Source organism: Cornus florida, unplaced genomic scaffold (genome assembly GCF_030987335.1).
Source record: "Cornus florida cultivar Cherokee Brave unplaced genomic scaffold, ASM3098733v1 CherokeeBrave_3.0.0_Hap2_Chr09, whole genome shotgun sequence".
NCBI classification, from domain to species: domain Eukaryota; kingdom Viridiplantae; phylum Streptophyta; class Magnoliopsida; order Cornales; family Cornaceae; genus Cornus; species Cornus florida.
Genome location: NW_026775579.1, coordinates 91,347,628 through 91,366,400, shown reverse-complemented (window position 1 = coordinate 91,366,400; position 18,773 = coordinate 91,347,628). Strand labels below are relative to the sequence as shown.

The window sequence follows — 18,773 nt, the reverse complement described above, 5'->3', positions numbered from 1 at the left end:
ATATCAAACCAATTAAAGCTTGCGATGATTGAATCTTGCGATGATTGAATTTTTCAATTTTTCCAAGTCAACTCACCGCCTAAGCCCCACGTTAATGAATCTGTACACCCTCTTTTCATCCTGACCGTCCACTTTCCTCAACGCTTCTCAACCGCCAGCTCTCCAACTGATCAAAGCGATTCTTAGAGTGGGTCCGTATAGCCTTCGCATACATACACTGCTACGATTTCATCTCTCTCTGCTCTTCTTAGTTCTCCCCCCTTCGGAGTTTTCTAATCCATGTCTTGTTTCTCTGTTACTCAGCTTCATCCTCTTTCATGGACTCCCAATCCTCATCGTTTGCTGTTCAGACAACAAAAGCCTAACTGTACGAGCTCGTTATCGATAAATTGTACAGATTGGACTCTCAGGCTGAGCTCTGTATCCCATCACAGGCCTTCACGAGCCTCTCTGAACTCTTCATGTCTAACAAATGAAGATAGTATTACAGATGGGGCTTGTACTCTCCGACAACTCTGCGAAGGTCATGTGCCCGAACATGTATTGCGCAGGCGAGTTTGTCTTCATTTTCCCCTTTTTTCAAGTCCCTGTTTGGTTGCTCAGAAAATATAGAATGGAAAATAAAAAGATGCAGTCTTTACAATTTTCTGGTGATTACTCACTTTGTAAATTAAAACTCGACTTCACTCACCCCAGTTAAGTCACTCAGTAGAGGTGAATATTCACCAAAACAATGTGCTGTTTCTTGGAAACCAAACGGAGGCATAGTAATTGTAGAGTAATTTTTCCTCTGCATATTGCTAATTAACAAGCAATTGATTTCATTATTTGGGGTCGATAAAAAAATTTTGATTTTTGAGTGTGTGAATTACGTAGCTAATTTACCAACAAGCATGTGGCCTAGCGGTACAAGGCTGTGGAAGCAGTGTGTGTGTCCCAACTAGGAAAAAAAAGAATTATGTAGCTAAGTTATAAAACTTATAATTTAAAAAGAAAGAAAAAAAAAAAAAAAAATCGTTCCCTTCAATTTGTTGAATTATATAATTGATAGCTGAGAATTCAATTTTATATCGTGACAATTTCCGATTGAATTATGAGTGCGCCAATTAATTGTGATCAGTTTCGGTTTGTAAGCCTTTTGATATTAGTAGGTGAACTTCGTGATAATTGAATGCCCGAAATTTCTCTAAGGCTATGGTTTTCATTTTTTGGGGGATTCATAAAATCAGATAGTTGTGTGTGATACAATACTTTTAATGTGTCTTATATTGAAAATTCTGATTAATAGCATGTACATTTTGATTGAATAATTTGATCATGGTAGAGTTTCTTTAAAATGCTGCAGAATGGAAGAGATTGGATTTGTTATGCCAACAGATGTACAGCATAAAGCTTTGCCAGTTTTGCTTTCTGGACGTGATTGCATACTTCATGCTCAGGTTAATTTTTGCTTTCACGTTGATTTTTTTTTTTTTTTGGTGTTTTTCACTTCATTAATAATTGTGTCTGGCAAAATTCTATTTGGTGAAAGTAATGAAAAGAAAATATTTTAATCAAGATATATCTACCAACTGTCCTAGCTATTGAAATAAGTGATTGGCTTTTACTCCTACTATAGTCATGGACCTCATGGTCTCCCGTCATTGTAAATATCCCTTTCTTTGATGCATTGGATCACATATCAAAAAACGACAAAGAAACAAAATGTATTTATCACATCATTTCCAATCGTTTAGTTACTCCCTAGACGTATGTCTTCTCTCAATTATCTATTGATGAAAGAACAGAACTATGTGCACACAAGGTGTATTTGGCTTAATAATGTTTCTGCTTGTGCATGATTGTTTTGTGATGGAGTGGTTTTAGTTTGGTTGAGTACATTTGGTGCATGGTATGTTGGTTCAAATTTTCTTGTGAAACTCTCAACCTACAATATGGTTTTATCATTTATGTGGGATTTCTTAAATGTGAAATGCTGCAGTGCCTAACAAAGCTTATGTAGGTTTTCTGTTGTTGCATATTCTTGTTTTACTTTTTGCTCCTCTAGACAGGTTCCGGAAAGACCCTGGCGTACCTGTTATTAATATTTTCAGCTATAAACACACAAAGATCAGCGGTGCAAGCACTGATTGTGGTGCCTACTAGAGAACTTGGCATGCAAGTAAGAATTCTGATGAAGGATATTTCACAATTTTTCATATCAGTACGAAGTGTCTATACTAATGGACAAGATTAGCACTCGAATATGTGTTTTTCTGATAATGTTATTTTTTGGCAAACAAGGTTACAAAAGTTGCCCGTATTCTGGCTGCAAAGCCTGCAGAACTTGGATTGGAGCAGAAGTCATGCACTGTTATGGCCCTTTTAGATGGAGGAATGTTGAGAAGGCACAAGAGTTGGTTAAAAGTATAACATTGACTCTGATCTATGTCATATTACCCAAAACTAACCCACATCTGGTTAAATACTTGTGTGTTTGCCTAAAAATGTTATCACATTGTCTAATATGTTCGTCATTTAATTGAATTATGAACATTTTCAAGGCCAATAAAACTTAGACATGTAAAAACTCGATTACATACAAAAGAACTTCTTTATGATAAATATACCAGTTATTATTATTACTATTATTATTATTATTGAACTTTCTCAGGTTGATTAACTATTTTTTTTTTTTTTGCTCCCATTCCCATTATTCAGATAGCATGTGTACTGTTGCCACTATAAAACGACACATGATTAGATGTTGCCTCAAGAATTCGACTCAAAAAAAGCAAGTTGGATATTAAAAATTGGCATTATATACCAAAGTTACCAGAAAAGTTTATTTCTCGAACACGTAGAATTTATAGAAATCGTGCCGAAGTATTCTGAAAGTGCACCCACTAATTTCCCTAATAAGACATATATAAAAAACAGTAGTAACAGTACTAGGGAATTTCACTTCTGTGCTGAAATTCGTATTATATACTTACTACTACTCCCAATACTCACACCCGTCATTTGCAACTGCAATGCAATAATTTTCATATTTGTACTTGAGATTGATCAAGATATCCTTAGTCTTCCATTTTGTCCTGTAACTAGTTCCTGCAAATAGTTTTTCCAAGTATGTATTGTAAAAAGATGTATTCATGTCTGAAGTGCTTGTATTTTCAGGCGGAGCCCCCTACTATTGTGGTTGCAACTTTGGGGAGTTTGTGCCTAATGCTTGAGAAACGACTTCTTAAGCTAGAATCAATGCGGGTGCTGGTAATTGATGAGGTAATTGAATCACAATGTTGTTTGTTCATCTTCATGTAGCAGACCCTCTCATTTGGAATGAATATTAGTATTTTGCTTCTGTGATCAATAGTATATCTCTGAGGTTTTTTATCATTTGTAAAGAATTGGCATGCACTTGTAAACTCTGTAAGATCATTTTAGAAAGGTCTTTTCTTATAAAGCTTTACATTTTAGACCTAAATTGCTGCCTTAGGCTTGGATAAAATTTGTACTGTGGGATTGTATGAATTTTCCCTTAGAAAGTTTACAGTAGATGACTGAACATTTGTTCACTTCAAGAAATCAGATTGTCTGCAATGACATCAACCAGCAAATTTCTTATGTATAAGGCATGTATGACTTTCGCTATCATAAGGAATAATTCATGAATTTAAGAGCCTTTCCTGCAATATTTTCATTGAAGAAATTGACATGATATAACTACTATTTTGTTAGGTTGACTTCATGTTCAATTCTTCAAACCAAGTCAGTTCTCTTCGAAAGCTTTTGACAACATTCTCGTTAAGCAATAGTCATCAGACTGTGTTTGCTAGTGCATCCATCCCCCAGCATAGACGATTCCTATATGACTGCATACAACAGAAGTGGACCAAGGTTTGCTGATGTAGTTTTTGTTTCCATGTTATCTTCATTAGATTTGATAAAATCTGTTACTGATTTTAAAATTAAGTTATTCAGTTCAATAATTATTACAGGGTGACGTTGTTCATATCCATGTAAATCCAGTTGAACCAATGCCATCGCGCCTGCATCACAGATTTGTGGTGGGTCATGTCTAAACAGTAATATTTTTCTATTATTTTTCTTCTACTCTTACATTGTTGCATATCATTTATCTGTATGCATTAGATCACATTTTCAACAACAATTCTTTTCTTATGTGACATTTTTCATGGTTTTATTGTACTTGAGGGATTTTCTTTTTTGAAGTTCTGATGCAAATTGCTGCTTGACAGATATGTAGCAAGAAATCAAGGCACGCAACCTTGCTATCCTTATTGCAGTCTGATTCACCTATGTCTGCCATAATATTTGTTGGTGAACAGGTTTGTGCTGCACATTATTCTCAGTATGTCAGTTCCTTTAGACTAAACTAGCCATCAAACGTTAGGTCTTCTTATTAAATATCCAGTGGTGTTTTCAAAGGTCATTTTTGGACTATTCCAGTCTCATCCTTGATCGAATATTGCAACCATCTAATCTATTGATTTCTTTTTCTCAAACCATCAGCACATTTTGTCTGTGCTCTATCAAAACATTAGGTTTTAGTATTGCTCTCTCGTTCGCATGGGAAGAGTTTCTGATTTTCAAGCTGAACATCAGGTGTTGAGCTCCCTAGTATTTTGGCTATCAGATAACTTTGCCTTCTCTCTGTTATAAGACCAAGAAATGGAAGCTATTAATTCGCATTAGACTGATGACTATCGGAGGGAGGAGGTTAATGGTAGCGCTCCCTGTCTTTCTTGATCGCCTCATTCTTCCCTGTGTCTTATCTGCCATTACTCCTTTTCATCTTGTTTTTGTTTTTTGTTTTTTTGTTTTTTGTTTCTTGCTTTCTCTCTTTTTTCCCCCTTCCTTTTGTTGATTGTTTCTCCTTGGAGAAACAATAAACTATAATAGTATGTTCATCATAGTAGGGATGCCCAAAAGGCATTTGGAAATTAATCCCTGGTGGTGGGGGGTGGAGGGAGTGAAGGTAAGGGGGGATTAAAACATCAGGCTAGCACTAATATCCTAACTTTCTATTATCTGAGATCTACTAAAGATTGCAGCCTAGTGGTACTTCCTTGCCTTCTAAAGTAGAAGGTCGAGGGTTCAAGTCCCCATAGGGGCAAAGTGGGTGTGTGAGTGTGTTTCTTGCCAAGATAAAATAAATAAATAAAATATCTGAGATCTGGCTGATGAAATCATAATTTGTTTGTTTATTATAAATTATTGAAGGGGGAAAATGGCAAGTCCAGTGGATTAACATTTATCTTCCAAATCTTAATGCAGTCAGAAAAATCAAAGAAAGCTGGAAATGCTCCAGCAACAACTCTTTTAGTTGATTTCTTGAAGACTTCGCATACAGGATGTTCAGACATTCTTCTTTTGGAGGAAGACATGAATTTCAACTCAAGGACAGCTTCCTTATCTGTGAGTACCGTTAACTTCCCAGTTATCAGTTAAATACGGGAGATCTCCTCTTTATGTTTAAAGTAAAAAGGTGGAGGTTACTTATCAAATATATATATATATATATATATATATATATATATATATATAATATAAGGGTGGAGGTTAGAAAAGATAAAGCCATCTTTTACATATACTCGTGATATTATCCAGAGTCCAGACCTGGAAAAGAGTACCCCTTTTTATGTTATTATCAAGTAGAATAATGTATTTGATAGGCTTAATAGCACGTGCTTCCTTTTAGCATGTTAAGGCGATAAAGATTTTAAATTGACATTGATTTAAGGTGTCAATATGTCATATTTCACAAACCCTAGAAGTAAATATGATCGAAAACCAGTTGTCTTGTTTATATTTGATTGAGTTTCTTTGTGCGTGTGTGATATCTTTCATATACCTTATCATGAAGAGGCACACTAAAAAGAAGCTTCCTGTTGAGTTCCTGATTTTTCATTGACAAACTGTCTCCTGATTTTCCATTGACAAACTCTCTCACATAATTTATTGTAACTGGTTGTTGAATGCAGGAAGTGAGACAAGGTGGAAGCTATCTTCTTGTGGCAACAGATATAGCAGCCAGAGGAGTTGATTTACCTGAAACAACCCACATATACAACTTTGATCTACCTAGAACTGCAGTAGATTATCTTCACCGAGCTGGGAGAACGGGCAGGAAACCATTCTCAGACAATAAATGCACTGTTACGAGCATTATGACATCGGAGGAGAGGTTTGTGTTGCAGAGATTTGAAAATGAATTGATGTTTCATTGCGAAGAGTTGTTTTTGTAATTCAATCATTTTGCTGTTATACAAGTTAGGTCTCCTCTCTGTGTTGCAGTTCATTCTATTTCCATATGATCATGACAGTAAAATGACAATTGAATCCTTCCATTTTCAAGAGAAGGATTTTGTTCTTTCTGGACATGAAACAATAAATGATGTGCTTTTTAATGAATAAATTTTGAAACACATTGATATAAACAAAAATTTGCATTACTCAAAATTCAAATAGTGAATACAACTTGATCTGTTTCAAGTTCATTTATATTCTTCCTGTCATTGACGGAAATGCACGTATCTCAGAATTCTTTTACTCGTTTCTCATCGTAATCAACAAAAAAGAGGAAAGCGTAGGAGGAATGCTCATCATATCACAAACCCATCTTTGATTGTTGAGTTTTTCAATATGACAGTAATCCCCGAACGTATGTAAAACCCTTCTAAAGATCTGTCAGCTTCTTGTATGCCCTGCAAAACCATCCGTTGCAAATCATAAGTTCGACAACAACCAGCGTAGGCCTAAAGCATATCAAAATCTTGTTACATTGGTGATCATCACTCAGTTCAAGACTTCAAATCTTTCTCATATAACCCAAATATTCCACAATAAATGTTTGTAAAGAAATGTACCTCTGAGTTTGCAATAACAACATTCTTCCCGATTCTGGCATTCTTGTCAATGATGCATTCTCTGGATAACATTACAAAAAGAGACCATAAGAGTTTAGAGAAGGGGATGGATATGGAAAAATAGAAATGGAAGTGAAGATATGTTCGAGTTGTTTGTACTTGATTTTTGTATTTTCTCCGATACCAATGGGAACTCTTCCTTCAGCTAACAGTGACGAAATTTCGGCATCAGTTTCATAGTAGTCAGCACCGAGCATCACTGTATCCTGCATGTATCAAGCATATTGCAGGTTTTGAAAAAAACAAGTGAACATATTGCCAAGAACACTTCTCCTTCATAGCCCAACTTATTGCTAATAACCTAGATTAATTTAAGGATGATATTTTATGCATTAAGAAATTTAATTCATTTCGGAAGCTATAAGAAAAAATAAATATTCAGTCCTAGATAAAATCAAGTGCAATGCAAGTAAGCCACAACCTAATGTTTCAGAGTAAGATGGTACATGAAAGCCTGGAATTTATAAACAAACCTTCAAGTGAACGTTGGTGTTTATCCGGGATCGGATGCCAACAACGCTGTGCTCTATAAAGCAGTTAGTTAAGAAGCTACCGTGTGATATGATTGAATCAACAATCTGAACAAGAATACGGAAAACAAATTATGTTTATATCTTAAAAAATGGGAATAAAATTTCAGACCTAACGAAATGAAGTATACAGAAGACATTGAGATTTCTGACCTTGCTATTGTCAAATTTAGATGGTGGTAAGTTTCTTCTTGATGTGAACATTGGCTTTGTTGCATCATAGAAACTAAATCTTGGTGGCTGCAAGCACAAAGAGTGATACAATTCAAACCAGAATGAGTAGCTTTTGTAAAGAACTTGATATAAATTTTGAGATGGTGTTGCAAAACACCACCTCTTATAGGCTTTAATTATCCCATTAATCAATGATTGTCTTGAGTTATATAAATCAAAACAATTTGATATAATTCACAATATAATCAGACTAAGAAAGATGAAAAATTTAGCGCCACTGGGTAATATCACAATAGAATTATTTAACACCCCGGACTAAATCATCAGATTCTTAGTTTGTTGCAGGCTGCATTCCCCTGCCTATACCGGTCACAACTTACATGAACCTAGCTGAAAAGCGTTTATACTAAAAGTACATGTTTTCTACTACTTACATGTGCTGTCAGGGCAAGGTTTGCTTCAAAGAAAGACCTGATCGTACCAATGTCTTCCCAGTAATTATTAAACAGATAAGCCTGTAAAAGCCAAAGATGTGAAGATAGCTTTTCGGTCCAGAAACAAAAAAATGCATATAGTCTGTATGCATGTGTAGTGATATTATAAATACCATATTGGATCCTTTATAAGGAATGTTAAATTATTTCACTTTGTTGTTGATACCAGATTTTAATGAAATGGGGTTTTTATTTAACACCAGTGAAAGGATTTGATGCAAACCTTTATGAAGAATTCTTTGGCTGAGGCGGGAATTATCTCCGAGCCAAAGTCATTTGCAGTCGGAAAACGCCATCTGACTCAACAACAATGCATAATACTTAATATTTCCTCATGTTTGACCTGGCCTGCAAACTACTCTTTTGAGAGCATAACCAAGTGGTTGGCCACCTCCACAGACAAATGGTTCCTACACTTGATATAATAGTACAGGCTCTTGATGAACTAAAGATTGTCAGTACCTTAAGAGATTCAGAAGTATCTCCTTCTTGAAGACATATACGCCCATGGAAGCGATATATGGTTTCTTTTCTGCTTCTTCTCGTGACAGTCCCAGAACTGTTGTATCTACTGCCTAAAGTATGCAGTAAAATAAGTGCTGCCATTTCAGAACTGTCATTGATTTTTTTAGAGATTTATCATAAATTTGCGCATTACCATTGCCTTCAAATCATCTCCTTTAGGCTTTTCACTGAACGAAAGGACCCTTCCTTTGCCATCTATCTTCATCAAACCAAAGTCTGAAGCACGGCTATCATAAAACAAACAGAACGACTCAAAAGGGCAAATTTATGATTCTAGCAAGTGAATCTCAAAAGGGATAAACTAAATATTATGTTATAAAGAAAAAGAGAATGCCAATAGAGTAATTTTTTTAAAAAAAGGTGAAATCTCAAAAGCCTACACAGAAAAATTGTAGCAAATCAGAACATTCTATCCAACCATTTATGAGAATCCAATTTTAGATATAGTTCAAAACTTTTATGACTGCCACAGAGGTCTACTACCGGATTCCATTTTTCTTTTCAGTTTCAGCAACTCTTTTGGATTTCTTAAATATCAAATATGTATGTCTCGATAAATTTGGCTGCTTGATTAAGCTGAAGTTGGTGCATAGGCAGGTAAAAATTGTTATCAACACGCATTTGTCAATTTCACAGAAGAAATTACCAAGAACCTCTAGTTATGCTTATAAAGTTCTCTCGAAGTTAATATATGATTTCAGAGTTGAAACCACTTGAGAAGCAAAGCATGTGAGAAAACAATAACATACCTATCATCCATTGGCAGACTAGAAATTGTGATATCTGCTCCACTTTGTCGGTGACCCTGGAAATGAAAAACAGAAGTCTCAATATCTGAGAAATAGTGGTGGGTTTATGAGCATATCTCGGGAATCAATTACCTGAACAAAGTCCATGTAATCCATTCGGTACAAGTGATCTCCAGAAAGAATGAGAACATCCTCAATATCCTTACTTCTTGCATCCTAAAGAATGGAAAAAGCACATAGTAATCATCATGTGTGGCTAAAATTAGGTTTTCACCTTTGAATTACTCCTCAAAGTGGGGTATTATATGTGCATTACCCAATATATGATCTGCTTAAAGGCAGTGCTGGGAGGACCTAGAAAAGAATATTTGAAAACAGACTCAACCTAACCGTCGACATTTTATGCAATGTATTATATATAATGCTTAAAAAAAGTCATTTGTGCAATTATAAGCCTATTTTGAAGGGCAAATTGTGTAGGCAGTAGCCCACAATGCTATTAGAGAATTTCAGGGGTTCTGCAAAACAAGATAGAGAAAGAGAAAGTTCGGGTGCTGTGAAAGATGATTATGATGCTCAAAAACAAGTTTTTGGATGATTATGGTTCTACCATCACTGTAGTTAAATCTGTTAGAGCTTGGAATCTTCGTTTTATGGTTCTTCTTCATATTGTTTAGAAGGTGTGATTTGGAGTGAGGAAATTCTGTAGTATTTTTCAATCCTAGATTAAGTAATCTTTCTACTTTGGCAAATATTGTCATGACTCAGGTTTGAACACAACTTCTGGGACACCTTGGATTCTTCATTTTTAGATAGTGGATCACAATTGGTTGTGTCCGGTGGTTTTTCCCTCTCTGTTGTAAGGGTTTTCCACCCGAAGCTTGACGTTCTTTTTAGTACTTGATTACTTGTTTTATCATTGATTTATTGACTGGATTGTTTGCTGAAATCTTGACATTCTTTATCCGGTTTGGTCTTCTAGGTGCTTGGTTACTTGGTTTACTATTTTTCTTGTGATTGAATTGTTCGCTGAAACTTAGAATTCTTGGCATATCATTGCTGTGTGTGTTCTTTAATGTGTTTATCCAATAGCTTAACCTTACAATTGAGGAATAGATGAAATGGTTTTTAAATACATTATAGAATGATTTAGAGATAAACTAATCATTTGGTGAATGTAGTGCAATTTACTGGTGGAAAATGAAACAACTAACTAATAATCAGATTGACTCAATTTTGACAATTTGTTTACTTTCATAGTCATTCACAAGTTCCTTAATTCAATGAAGAAATTGATAGTCATTTTCTGTACCTCAAAAAGCCAATGGAATTGCCGCACAGCATCTGCAGTACCCTGGAACCACTGTTTACCTGCCTCGCCTGGAGTTTGAGTGGCCGCTAGAACCTGACATAGAACCAAAAGAAATAAATGATATTTAGTGATTCACTGATTAACAGAAGATTCTATTACAAATATTTCTTTTTTACCACTTGTAACAAGCAAAAAAACAAATTAATAGTCTTTGAACTATTTTCGAAGAAACTTACCTGCAGAGTAGCTGCAAATTATGCATTATGAGAAGTTTAATGATATACCTCAACATAGCCATCTCCAAAGTTGACACTACTGCCAAAGTTGTACGCGCGTGCAAGATGTCTGTTGAGTGATGCTGAGTTGAACTGGGTGAGAATGTAAACTTTGTTGATGCCACTGTTGATGCAGTTACTCATTGGCACATCAATCAGTCGATATGCTCCTCCAATAGGAACCTGTAAATGGAAGTAACATATATATATATATAGAAAGAGAGAGAGAGAGAGTTAATTACTGCTAATTACCCCTAATTGATCAGTTCTAAATCACTAATTACAAAAAATTAAAGGATTCTAAACTAGTATGCAGAGAATATTGAGTTCATATCCATGTATAAGTAATAAGTATTCCATATCCATTTTCTATAATGTCAAACAGTCTGCTGATTAATTGAGCATAGCACTGTCCATTTTTTGTTTGTAGGGGTTATAGAAATGGACTTCTATATAATTCATTGATCATGAAAGCTACTAGCTAGGCATGGTTGTCCAAATCTAGCAAGCAACAGTTGCTGAAACATTGATATCATTAGATGAGTATAAAATGAAACTTACTGCAGGTTTTGCTCGACGCTTAGTGAGAGGGAAAAGACGAGTACCAGCTCCACCTCCCAGTATTATTGCCACAACCGTCCTTGGATCTCTTTTCTCCATCTCTAGGTCCCTCAACTGCACACAATGCATTAATCGAAACACGAAACTCATCTGATCAATTTATGTATTATGTGAATGCATTAATTATGAATGTCATTGCAATTTCAGCATTTGAAAAATCGTACAGCATATTAAGCCAAGTGCTCATGATGGTGTTTAGAGGAGCAAAATGAGGTCTAGTCCATATGTAAAAATGTTTATAACTCAATTAGCAGCAACACAGAGAGAGCTAGAACTCACCTTAGCCTCACCTGCTACAACATTAGTAGTGAGGGTCATGCACACATGTGGCCTTCCAGTTTTTGTATTAGTACTCTGATGAAGTTGTGTTAGCTTCAGCTTGTCTCCCATCAACTGCCCATTGCAGAACTTCACAAGCCTCCAGTTCCTCCCTGCCAATCCAGCAGTGCCACCTAACCTGCCGGAAGATGGCAGGGCAACCCGGCCATTGGCCGATACTGCCATTTTCTCCGAAATTCGAGGAAAAAAATGGAATTTAGATATATATAGTTATGTATACACAATGCTTGTAGCATATATGTAAGAGCAATAGAGAGGAAGGTGAAAGCAGGGTCAAGCTTGAGAATTGCTTACATGGAATGCATGCCATAGGAGGGTTGAGCCACGTTATCCAAAATGATCAATTGCATCCACTAACATTTTTGGGTTGGCAACATATGAAATTACAGAAAACTCCTCATACTTTTTTTATATTTACTAATGGAGGAATATTCCCAGGTTGCTACCACTCCCCTAGATTTTTAATCCAGGGTAAAATAGTCACTCTATAAATGGACAAAATTGATTTATAATTATTCTATTTTACCCATTTTTACAATAAAGTGAGAGTTTCTGAATTACACAGGAAGAGAAGCCGTGTTTATATGACTCGTGCCTGCAAAGAGAAACCATGATGAACCCATTTAATTCAGTGTATTAGAATATATATATTGTAAAATAACAAATAGATAACATTTCAAAATTTTATTCAGTAGGTAAGTTTTTGAAAAATGGTATCTGAAATTTATAGATTATTTGTCAATTAAAAGATTTTTATTTTTTATATTTTTATACTGATAAGTGATGACACTCTATTCAATTTATATGAAACCAATTTATGTTTTCAGTTTTCTTTTTAAAAAAATATTTTTAGAGAACTAAATACTGATTCATGGGACCAATTAGATTTGGAATGCTATCAAGTAATTAATCAATGAAATTCTTTAGAGCACGATTTTATATATATATATATATCCTTGTAAAACATCAGATATGTATTAATGAATTCATGAACATAATTGTTTAAATGGAACCAAACTTGTCTGTTTGCTAACATCCAATGGTGCCAAGAGATTTGTTTTAGGTCTGTCCTTTATGCCCAAGCATCATTAGTAGTTTGGGAAAGATTCTTTCTGCATGTGTATGTGCTAATGCTGGGCATATTAATTTATTAATAAATCATCTCTGGAAAAGTAATTAATTTAGTAATGACACCTTTCAAATTTGTTAGACTTGTAGTTCTAGGCCATGTGTCTTTATCATAGATGGTTTATAATGATGATGTACCTCGAACACCTAAGTTTTGGGCGCCACACAATGAACTTCAATGTATATATAATTGTATATATATATATCACACCATTTTATACCTCTTTTTCCTATTTCTGATAAAGAGTCACTCTCGCTTTGACCAAACATGTGTAAACTAATCAATAATTTTAACGAACAATGTTGGTTCTTCAAGAAAACCAAATGAAAAGGAAGACAACTACAATTTTGAATAGTAATAATATTTGTGTATCCAACTACCGTTTGCTTCTTTTAACCTCACCTCTTAACAGAATTTTTTCATATAATTTTTTTTAATAATTTTTCTTGCAATTAGGTTCAACAAATTAGACCTGGATGTACAAATACAAATAAACTAATCATAATCAGCACATTTACTCATTTTGATTTTTCCATTACCTCACACTGTAAGTAGTAACAAACAAAAACCCAAATTCACTTTTGGATGGAACCGGGTAAGTACAAAATTTTAATCTAAAAAGTATAAAATTTAAACCGGACAAAAGAACAAATATCAATTTTATACCACATTACTATAATCATTTTTTATAGTAATGTGGTATAAAAATTAGCTTGCTTTAAAATAAATTAATGTTATGTTTGAAAGTATTGAAATTCTTGAATTTAGAATTATAAAAAAATTAATTTAAAATTTAAACTCAATTTTCTTAAATTTTAGTTCAATGTACTAATTCGGTGCTCTAAACATAACATACAGATCTTTACATAAAAAATAAAAAAAAGGAAGGAATAGAGCAAAAAAAAAAAAAATTCAACCCTTAATAAAAATCAAAATTAATATGTTGAAAATGCTATAAAAAAAAAATTAAAAGAAAAATAGAGGAAAAAAAAAAAAAAAAAAAACCCATATTTTGTCAACCCTTAAATGAAAGGGAGTCAAGTCCTAATGATGATCTAATGGAGAGCATTGATGCTATTGATCACATGGTGTCCCGGAATGAAGTAAGTTTGGATAATACATTTTTTATGGATCATGAGTTTGAGAATATGAATATGATGTCTCCTGAAACACCTTCAAGTGCACCTTCCCATTCCACTTCTTCAAAAGGAAAGAGAAAAAGGAATTATTCGACTGTTGATGGAGATAATGAAATAATTGAAATAGTGAGAGGTGTGGCTGCTTCTCTAAAAGAGGGAAATGATATTCACAAAACATTCAACCATATTTATGAGAAGTGCAACCAAAAGGGAAAATATGAAGAAGAACTCTTTAAGATTTTGGCGGAAATTGGATTAGAGGGGCATGCAGCTGTTAAGGCCTTTATTTTTCTGACTAAGCGTGACCATCCTGAGAGAATGACACAATTTATTGGTTGCCCACCTGTGCTTCGCAAGATGCTCCTGGAGGAACTGATGTCCAATGATTCTTGACGTTGATAATGGTTTCGGTTATACTAACTTTTGACAATGTCTTTTAAGTTGGTAATATTTTGGAACAATTAGTAGAACTTGGTATTATGTCTAAGTTTAATTATGTATTTTTTTTTATCTATTTTATTTTATTTTATTTTTTTTGTTATGGAGCTTTTGGTATATAAGCTCTATAGAACTTCGTATGGTGTGTTGAAGATGGCATATGTTTTTTTTTAAGGTCTTGATGAATTCCTGAGTAGGCGTGTGAATGTAGAAACAAAAAACTATAATGGATTAAAGTCTGTGTACTATGTTATACTAGGCGTGTGAATGTAGCTTGGATGTGAATTGAGGCTATATTGTGTTCAATTGAGAAGTGATTTGTTGTGTCGTTTTGTTATAATTTTACTTTTTGTGAATTGAGCCTATTCTGTCTTCAATTGAGAAGTGTTTGAGAAGTGATTTTTTACTTATATATATTACTTCTTCTTTTAAAAAAATTTGTTTACCTATGTAAGGGACAAGCAAATATTGATCTAAACACAGGGAATTAGGGGTGTGGCTACATATTTGTGGTGTTACAGGTATAGAAGAACCATATATATGTATATAAAGAATATACTAACTTTTAGTTGGTATTAATTATTTAGTATTATTTTAATTATCCAAAAAAAAAAAAAAAACCCTAAAGTTTATGAAGAGATGAGAAAATGTGGTATAAAAATCTTACACCCATATCTATCTATCTTCGAAGTATGCTATCAAGTTATATGTATATTATCAAGTTACTTATTAAAAAAAAAAAAAAACAACAACACTAGTATGCTATCAAGTTATCTTGTTTTTTTAGTTATTATTAATTTTAGTTTCCAATGAAACTGAGGGAGAGAAAAAAAAAAATCAGTATGCTATCAAGTTATGAATGATTATTTATCAAAATATATAAAAGGGTAATATAGTAATTTCATTATTATCCTTTCTTTTCTTTTCTCTCCTCTGTTTTATCCAAACAAGTATATTATGTTTTCCTTTCTTTTCTCTCCTATTTATCCAAACATTATAGCTATCATTTCCTTTCTTTCCCTTTCTTTTCTTTTCTCTTCTAATCCTTTCTTTTCTTTTCTCTCCTCCGTATCCAAACGAAGCCTTAATAAAATCAAAACTAATATACTGAAAATGATATTCTACCTAGACGGCGTCGTACAAATCAGATCGCCGCGTTTCCACCTATATATAATACTCTTCACCGGCCATTTGGTCCCAACAGCAGCAATGGCGTCTCTAAGACTCTGTATCCTCCTCTCTCTGCTTCTTCAGTCCATTCTCTTCATCAACCACACGGTCAAATGCGATGGTAATATACATTATACTCACATTATTTCATTTCTTGATCTCATAAATTTCTATAAATTCTTGTTTCAATCTTTACAGCTACCTTTTAATTGTGCATTCCACTTTCGAGTTCTTGTTTTGATGATTTTTCTGTGTTAATATGTGAAAAACTTCTGATACTCTACTGTATTTTCTCTTAAATGGTTCTTAATTTTATTTTGCATCGATGTGTGTGTATATGTATGTGTTTATACTGCTGAGTTCACTCTGCTACTTGGTATCACTAATTTTGAAATGTTTGTAAGAAACAAAATCGAGGGCAGATCTGAATCCAAGTGATTTGAACTGGGTATGTGCCAATTTTTTCAAACATACTGGTTCGATATGTGTATGTATGTATTTGTGTAGACATATTTTTTCACTTATGCTGTTTTAATGTTTGATGCTTCTGATTATCTTGTTTTTCTGAGTCCAAATTGTGTGCATATCTTATAATTAGTTTTGCAAAATATTGCGGGTACTTGCATAAGAGATCAAAGGAGGTTTGTAATTTGTGATACTATTGTTTTATCCAAATACAGATCTAACAGAAAGAAAGAAAATTTTTCCAAAATGTGATATATATTGGATGTTTTGTGCTTATAATACTAACCAGAATCTTGATCTGAATTTTTTCATACAAAATTGATTATCATTACTATTTCGGGTCAGTTTTGAGTTGTCCTCCCTTGCAATCCTGTGCTATATCCATAGAGCTAATTTTCTTCAGAGAACAAATGTTTGATCTCAAGTTCAGCTTTTTTGGGAACAGTTTGAGGGCTAATCTGATGGTTGATGCAAGTCTGAAACTGCAAAACACGGTGGAAAAAATAGTATGGTCTAGATCCATTTCACAATAGTAAATCATGGTCTAATAGGGCCAATAATCAGTTTTGCATTGAAATTTCTGGCCTTGAGCTTGGTTTTTGGGATTTCTTGTCCCATTTCTACTTTAATAGGGTGATTATATATCCTTCAACCAATCTTTGTATGCTTATTAAGTGGAACTTTTTTAAAAGCATTATTGATGGTAGTTAGTTGTTGCAATTGACGCAATATATAGTTTACAGAACATGTTAGAAGTTCATTTTTGCAACTTACAAGTTGGCCCATGCACATTTTCAAATACCTTTTTTTTTTTTTTTCTTCTCATAATTGGCATTTTAAAATACCTCATCAAGCTTTGGCTCAACACTTCGGGAATATGTATCCGATCCAGTGCCTGCGTGATTAATTCGTTTTGTCTTGGTTGTGAGTACATACCATAAATGATCTCCTTTTATCACTCAGTCAGGAGCTAGTTGATGACATCTAAATAATTTTTTTACTTAATCTGAGATAGATGAAACTTTTAGACTAACAAATTGATTGTTCGGGCTGACAGGTTTAGTGTAACTGTCAGTCGACTCAGTCTTTATATGATATATTTGTTTAACAATCAATCCTTTTTTCTTTTCTTTTTTATCTTTTTTGTTCCCCTTTTTTTTGGACAGTCAAGGAGTTGCAGGATAAAGATGTCTTACCAGGCTACCAGCTAAGTTAGCTGGCATCTTCCTCTGGGGATGGCAATTTTTCTGACCAAATATAATAACCTAATCCTATCCTGCCAACTAAGCTGAGAAATTTTGTTATTAAATCCAAAACTTACTAAGAACTGGACCAACTGGTTTTTTTGTTCTATGGCTTGGTTCATGAACTGTTTAATAATTGGTTATGTTAAAGTTTCTGCTTGCGTGTGGCTTAAAGAAGTTATCTCTATGCCTTATCTTGCTGTGGTAGCATGCTGATTAGTGCACTATAGCAACTTTGAAGTTTGAAGGATGGTACTGTAGCTTATCAAAGACACTCTACTCCCTCTGTTTGTGTGTTAATTATTGATCAATATCTTAACACTTGGATTTTTCATCTCCATTTTCATGCAGACGAGGAAGAAAATCTTCTACAAGGCATTAACATTTATCGAGCATCCTTAAACTTGACAGCTCTGACAAAGAACGAGAAAGCGGAGTGCCTTGCTGAGAAAATGGCAGACCAATTCCAAAATCAACCCTGTACAAATACCACAGGTTCCAACACTGTACCAGGCACTGAACCTCAGTTTGCCAACTACCCAATCCTTCTAGCCAAGTGCGATTTGAATGTCACCAGCACGAGGGACGGAACCATAATGCCTGCTTGCGTTCCCAACCGGGTTCCAAGTCTTGTCCTCACTAACTTCACACAGTCCCAATACTCCAATTTTCTCAATGACTCCAAGTATACAGGAGCAGGGATTGGTAGTGAAGATAATTGGATCGTTGTCGTTTTGACCACAAACACTCCTGGGGGAAGCTTTGTTGAGGCTGCCAATTCAGGCAGTTCAGCTTCCAAGCTTGGTCCGATCCACTACTTGCCTGTTTTACTGATGGGTTTCCTCATATTTATATGAGCTAAAGAGGATGTTTGAGCATTTATTAGTTTGATTGCTTTTTTCATTGAAATTGCCTATATGACAGACAGTGTACCATACAGATACAGAGGGGGGTGACCATCATTGTAATGATGGAAAGGCTTAAGTTATCACCATATTGTTTGTTGGTGAAAGTTCTAATAACATCTGTTCCCTACATGTAACTGGTTAAGTATTTCAGTGAGGCATACCCACGAGGAGCATAACCTGTGAGTTGATGTTCTTTTCTTGTATTCGTTGTCATTTTCTATTTTCTGGATTTTTATGAGATAAAGGGGGAGAAAATTGATTCAATGACTTTCGCTTCAATGCATATTTTTTCGTTACCTGTCTTGTTCACTCTGGTGTTCTTTACCTTG

General features: G+C 34.4%; 3 protein-coding genes across 4 annotated transcripts; 2 read left to right on the top strand and 1 right to left on the bottom strand.

The window, feature by feature from the left end:
• The first annotated feature begins 200 nt into the window (after positions 1-200).
• Positions 201-6,449, top strand: LOC132275151 (DEAD-box ATP-dependent RNA helicase 58, chloroplastic). Of its 2 annotated transcripts, XM_059776560.1 has the most exons (10): positions 201-551; positions 1,346-1,439; positions 2,048-2,161; positions 2,284-2,406; positions 3,160-3,264; positions 3,721-3,879; positions 3,981-4,049; positions 4,242-4,331; positions 5,281-5,421; positions 5,988-6,449. In XM_059776560.1, the coding sequence occupies exons 1-10, from the start codon at positions 280-282 to the stop codon at positions 6,249-6,251; spliced, it is 1,431 nt and encodes a 476-aa protein (XP_059632543.1). In that variant the 5' UTR covers positions 201-279; the 3' UTR covers positions 6,252-6,449. The 2 variants fall into 2 exon arrangements, with proteins under 2 accessions (XP_059632543.1, XP_059632544.1); XM_059776561.1 differs by lacking the exon at positions 201-551 and having other exon boundaries at positions 1,344-1,439; positions 2,052-2,161.
• Positions 6,434-12,241, bottom strand: LOC132275150 (glucose-1-phosphate adenylyltransferase large subunit 3, chloroplastic/amyloplastic). Its single transcript, XM_059776559.1, has 15 exons — positions 11,892-12,241; positions 11,553-11,666; positions 11,001-11,174; positions 10,717-10,809; positions 9,537-9,620; positions 9,405-9,460; positions 8,789-8,882; positions 8,593-8,705; positions 8,354-8,426; positions 8,071-8,151; positions 7,616-7,702; positions 7,406-7,510; positions 7,032-7,138; positions 6,873-6,933; positions 6,434-6,710 (listed from the first exon to the last, which is right to left on the bottom strand). The coding sequence occupies exons 1-15, from the start codon at positions 12,114-12,116 to the stop codon at positions 6,609-6,611; spliced, it is 1,569 nt and encodes a 522-aa protein (XP_059632542.1). The 5' UTR covers positions 12,117-12,241; the 3' UTR covers positions 6,434-6,608.
• A 3,550-nt stretch (positions 12,242-15,791) lies between these two features.
• Positions 15,792-18,740, top strand: LOC132275154 (uncharacterized GPI-anchored protein At3g06035-like). The gene is made up of 2 exons (XM_059776563.1): positions 15,792-15,948; positions 17,888-18,740. The coding sequence occupies exons 1-2, from the start codon at positions 15,867-15,869 to the stop codon at positions 18,391-18,393; spliced, it is 588 nt and encodes a 195-aa protein (XP_059632546.1). The 5' UTR covers positions 15,792-15,866; the 3' UTR covers positions 18,394-18,740.
• The last annotated feature ends 33 nt before the right edge of the window (positions 18,741-18,773 follow it).